We start from the raw sequence: 3,951 nt of genomic DNA on the forward strand, positions 1-3,951 counted from the left end.
CCCTAACCGGGATTTTGGTGGGCGGCGTGGCCTTATTTGAAGAGCAAAAGGGTTTCTCGGTCCTTCTCTTGCGTGACGCTTCTTCGTTAGCCACGTCGCCGTCACAGCTAGCGATTTTAGTTTGGGAAAGAAGAGAGGTTGGGGGTTTGTTGCTTTCTCAGGTGGCCTTTGGGGAGAAATGTGCAAATTTGAATGTTATTCCTCCGAAAACGAGGAAGCTTGTTCTTACTGCGCCAAAATTTTATTCCCCCAACACCAAGGAAGCGTCTTTTTATTACTCCAAAATTTTCCTACTCCAAAACCAAGCTCCCCTTGAAAGCCACCCCAAAGACCTAATTTAAACTTCTGCGAACGTGCGTGCTACAGACGGGCTTCGTAAGCCGCAGCCCGTCTCCTCGGGGCTTTATTACGTGAAAAACAAAGAGATTGGGTCTTCCACCACGGCCAGCTCGGGTTCAGCCCTGCGCTTTGTTTGGTCCCCAATTTTCCCGCTTCCTCCCCGCCGGTTTACGGACCCCCACGATGCGGCGAGCAGCCGCCCGCAGCTCTGATTTCTCCCTCAATGACAGACAAAAAAAACCAACCAAACCCCAAAACCCCACGTTACTTACGGATTTCGGCGTCGCGTTTCTCTGAAAGGGAAAGCAGAAATAAGCGTAAGAGGAATTTTCCTTCCTCACGGGGAAAGTTGGCGGCGGCCTGGGGCAGGGAGAAGGGTGTAGGAGCTCGGCACCGATAATACGACTGGCAGAGCTTGCTTAAAAAAGAGGGAAAAAGAGGGATTTTCCCCCAATTCTGTGGGTTTCCTGGTGTGTCTTCAGAATTTAAACGAAGGCTTTTCAACCCTTTCCCACTCCCCGTCATTCTTTCGAACGGCCTTTCGGCGTGAAGTTACCCGGCAAGCGCCGTTTCAAAAGCGAATTTCGGAGACGCCTGCACGCGCCCGAGGCCCGACCCTCCTTCGCCACCGGGAAACGTGCCCTTTTAACGGGGGGGAGGAGGAAAAAAGCGTCTCTTACCAAGCTCCGCGGCATGTTGGGCTGTAAGAAAGAAGAGAGAACGTCACGTGGGGTGGAGGAAGGTTTCTCCCACACCTACGTCGTGCGAGGGGGACCCGCGACGGGGGCGTTGGCTGAACGTCGGGTATATTTTTTTTTGGCTCGGTGGCTGCCGGAAGGGGTTTTGCTGTGGAACGGGGACGTTTGCTCCCGTTGGAGCTCTTCCTTTGCGTCGCATCCCCCGTGGTTTGCTTTGAGGTTCTCATGGCTCACCCCGGTCAAGGTCATGAGCTATTGGGGACGGAGGCTACGCTTCCGGTCCCTAAAAAATGTGATATTTTTTGGAATATTTCGACGGGGCAGAGCTCTAGCGAGTCTCAAACGCCTGGGGGGGGGTTGGTCCTCCTTTGAGCAAGGTCCATATCGATTCAGCGTGGTCTTGGGCGCTCAGATGCCCCCTTAGGGTGCCCAAAAGGCCTCTTGCTCTTTCCTTACCTCGCAGCCGTAAGACAAAAAGGGACAAGGCGATCAGCGAAGCTGAGCCGGCAGCCAGGGTCGCGAACAAAGCTGCCATGCAGGGAGAGCTCTTCGGGAAAATGGGGTCTGGAATAGAAAAATTGCCCCCAAAGGGCGTTAATCGGGGATGCAGGTACGCGTACGCGTGGCGTGCCGGAGCGAAGGTGGCTACACGTGGACACGCGGTGGTGTTACGCTCTTACATAAAAGCGGTTTAGTAACGTGAGCCCGTTGGAAACCCAAAGCCGAAAGGAAATCCCCATTAAAAAAAAAAAAACCAAAAAAACCCCAAAACCATCGGAACCGTTCTTGCATTTGAGGTTCTGTGGTGGGAACCTGTAGAAAAACGGTGTCTTGCAAGTGCTCGGTCTCCTCCGAGCATCTTTATCGAACTGTTTAGACCCGAGGCTGCTTTTTAATAGAAAATTCTTTGATTTCAATAGCAAATTCCCGCTTCAGCGACGCTTCTTAAGAAAACCACGCTGAAACCAACTTTCTGCTAAAAAAATTAATTCTGAATATCCCCGATTTTGATCCCTGATGGTCCAGAAACCGGTTCCTCCTCCACCCCACGTTCGTGCTGTATGGAGCGCCGCAGCCAAAGGACCCATCCTGGGGATGCGGCAGGTCCCCCGTGCCCAGAGGCCTCCTGAGGTGCAGCCAGCAACGATTGGGTGCATAAAATTAGGGGGAGAAACCCCTTATTTCTCAGGTACGACTCTGAAAACTTCAATTCTGGCGGCAAATCACCTGATATATAAATGGTCGAGTCCTTCTCCTGGGGAAGCCGCGTGTTCCTGACGGAACAGGACACGTTTCGTTTTGCGTTTCTTTGGATGACGATGGACTTCTCCACCACGAAGAAGCCGTTCTGGTCCCGGGAGTCGGCCTGGGCGAAGGACGGGAGCTGCTGGCCCTGGAAATCTCTCCAGAGCATCTCAGGCTTTGGGTACCAGCCGGTTGCTCGACATCCCACTCGGATTCCCCCGTCTTGGTAATCCTCCACGGAGAGGAGGGGGCTGGAACCTGCAGCTGGGACCAAAAAAGAAACCCCCCCCCCGCCTCCATCAGCCGAACTGCGTGCCCGCCCCGGAGAAGACCTTCTCAAAGCTTTTTCCATTCACAGGCGCAAAGTCAGGGCCGCGCCGGTGAGAGACTCACGGGGAAACACCTGAGCTTGGGGTGGAATTGGTGTCGCTTGTTCCTATCTTCTTCCTTCCTCAAATGAACCCCAAAACCTCATGAACTTTCAGGTCCGGGGCCAGCCCGCGCCTGATTTACTGACCCTCAGCGACGTCCTCGGAGTCGCAGGACGACCATGGAACGACGCAGCCCATCCCGCACAGCCTCTCCTAAAGAGGAGGACGCGGCAGATGGAAGGTCGTGAGATGGAAGCCATCTCCGCCCGGAAGGACGCTCATCCCCCTCTGCGGACTACGCAAGGTGGGACCTGACGGGGTTTAGGGAGGACAGTGCTGTCTCTGGGACACGGGAGACGCTTGGCCAACCGCAAGGTCAACGTTCTCCAGCTGGGAACCGTGCGGTGCCCGTGTTCATGTCTCCTCATGTCCCACCTCGGGACAATTTGGAGACCGCATCCTTAACGGGAAAAGCCGCGCAGGGACGTATCTCTGGGTTCAGCTCTGCCACCTCCTGCTCCTTCCGTGGGACCCCCTTTGAAGGAAGCTAACGCTAGAGGCGAAGCCAGGGCTGGGGTGGGAGGTGGTTGACCCGGGGCAGCCAGGAGGTTTCTCCTGGGTCAGAGGACGGTGTCGCTGTGAGGTCTCAGGGGTTTGGTGATGGGACAGTCCGTATTCTGCAGGCATCTGAGGCCAGGCAGGTCAGGAGATGCCTGCGAGGAGCTGGCTACCGAGCAGAGGGAAACCAAAAGGGACTTCTGAGTTGTCGCGGGCACATGGGGCGTGCCAGAGGTCCATCTTGTAGACAACCCTGACTCCTGGTTTTCTTACCTGCGACCTTCAACTCCACCGTGGCTTCTTCGTAAGAATTCCCGTCTTTGACGAGACACTGGTACTGTCCCTCATCGCTCAGCCTGGTCCTGAGGATCCTCAAGGAGACGTTCCCAGCAGAGATGCCCTCTTTCAAAAGCTCTGTCCTCTCCTGGTATTCGGGCATCTGGGAGGAGTAGTGGTCCTGCCCGCTGTGGTAGAGGTGGACGTAGAGGGAGAACCTGGTCCGAAACCACCTCACCTCCATGTTCTCGGCGTCCAGCCTGGGGGAGAGGCGGCAAGGCAGCACGACGTCTTCTCCCATGACGGCGGTGATGGGGCGGTCGGGTCCCAGGACTCTGAACTGGGCTGCGAAAGGTGGCGGGCGAGAAGAAGACACGCCTGAGACACACGGGCACAAGCGGTTCCGCTGCTACGTCGTCTGCGCAAATGAATTTATTTATTTTTATTTTTTTTTTAATGGATTC

The 3,951-nt window shown here is 55.3% G+C and overlaps 1 protein-coding gene across 1 annotated transcript in view; it reads right to left on the minus strand.

Annotated features, from left to right (window-relative positions):
• Window positions 1-611: 611 nt before the first annotated feature.
• Window positions 612-3,951, minus strand: part of LOC103917697 (butyrophilin subfamily 1 member A1-like) — a gene marked incomplete at its 3' end in the record, with an annotated part of 18,628 nt that continues 15,288 nt past the window's right edge. The window contains exons 2-6 of the mRNA XM_009324885.1: window positions 3,485-3,832; window positions 2,265-2,546; window positions 1,494-1,601; window positions 1,020-1,040; window positions 612-632 (exon numbers count right to left, since the gene is read on the minus strand). Of these exons, the coding sequence (XP_009323160.1) occupies window positions 612-632; window positions 1,020-1,040; window positions 1,494-1,601; window positions 2,265-2,546; window positions 3,485-3,832 (780 nt within the window). The remainder of the gene's footprint in view (window positions 633-1,019; window positions 1,041-1,493; window positions 1,602-2,264; window positions 2,547-3,484; window positions 3,833-3,951) is intronic.

Source organism: Pygoscelis adeliae, unplaced genomic scaffold (genome assembly GCF_000699105.1).
Source record: "Pygoscelis adeliae isolate BGI_AS28 unplaced genomic scaffold, ASM69910v1 Scaffold1390, whole genome shotgun sequence".
NCBI classification, from domain to species: Eukaryota; Metazoa; Chordata; class Aves; order Sphenisciformes; family Spheniscidae; genus Pygoscelis; species Pygoscelis adeliae.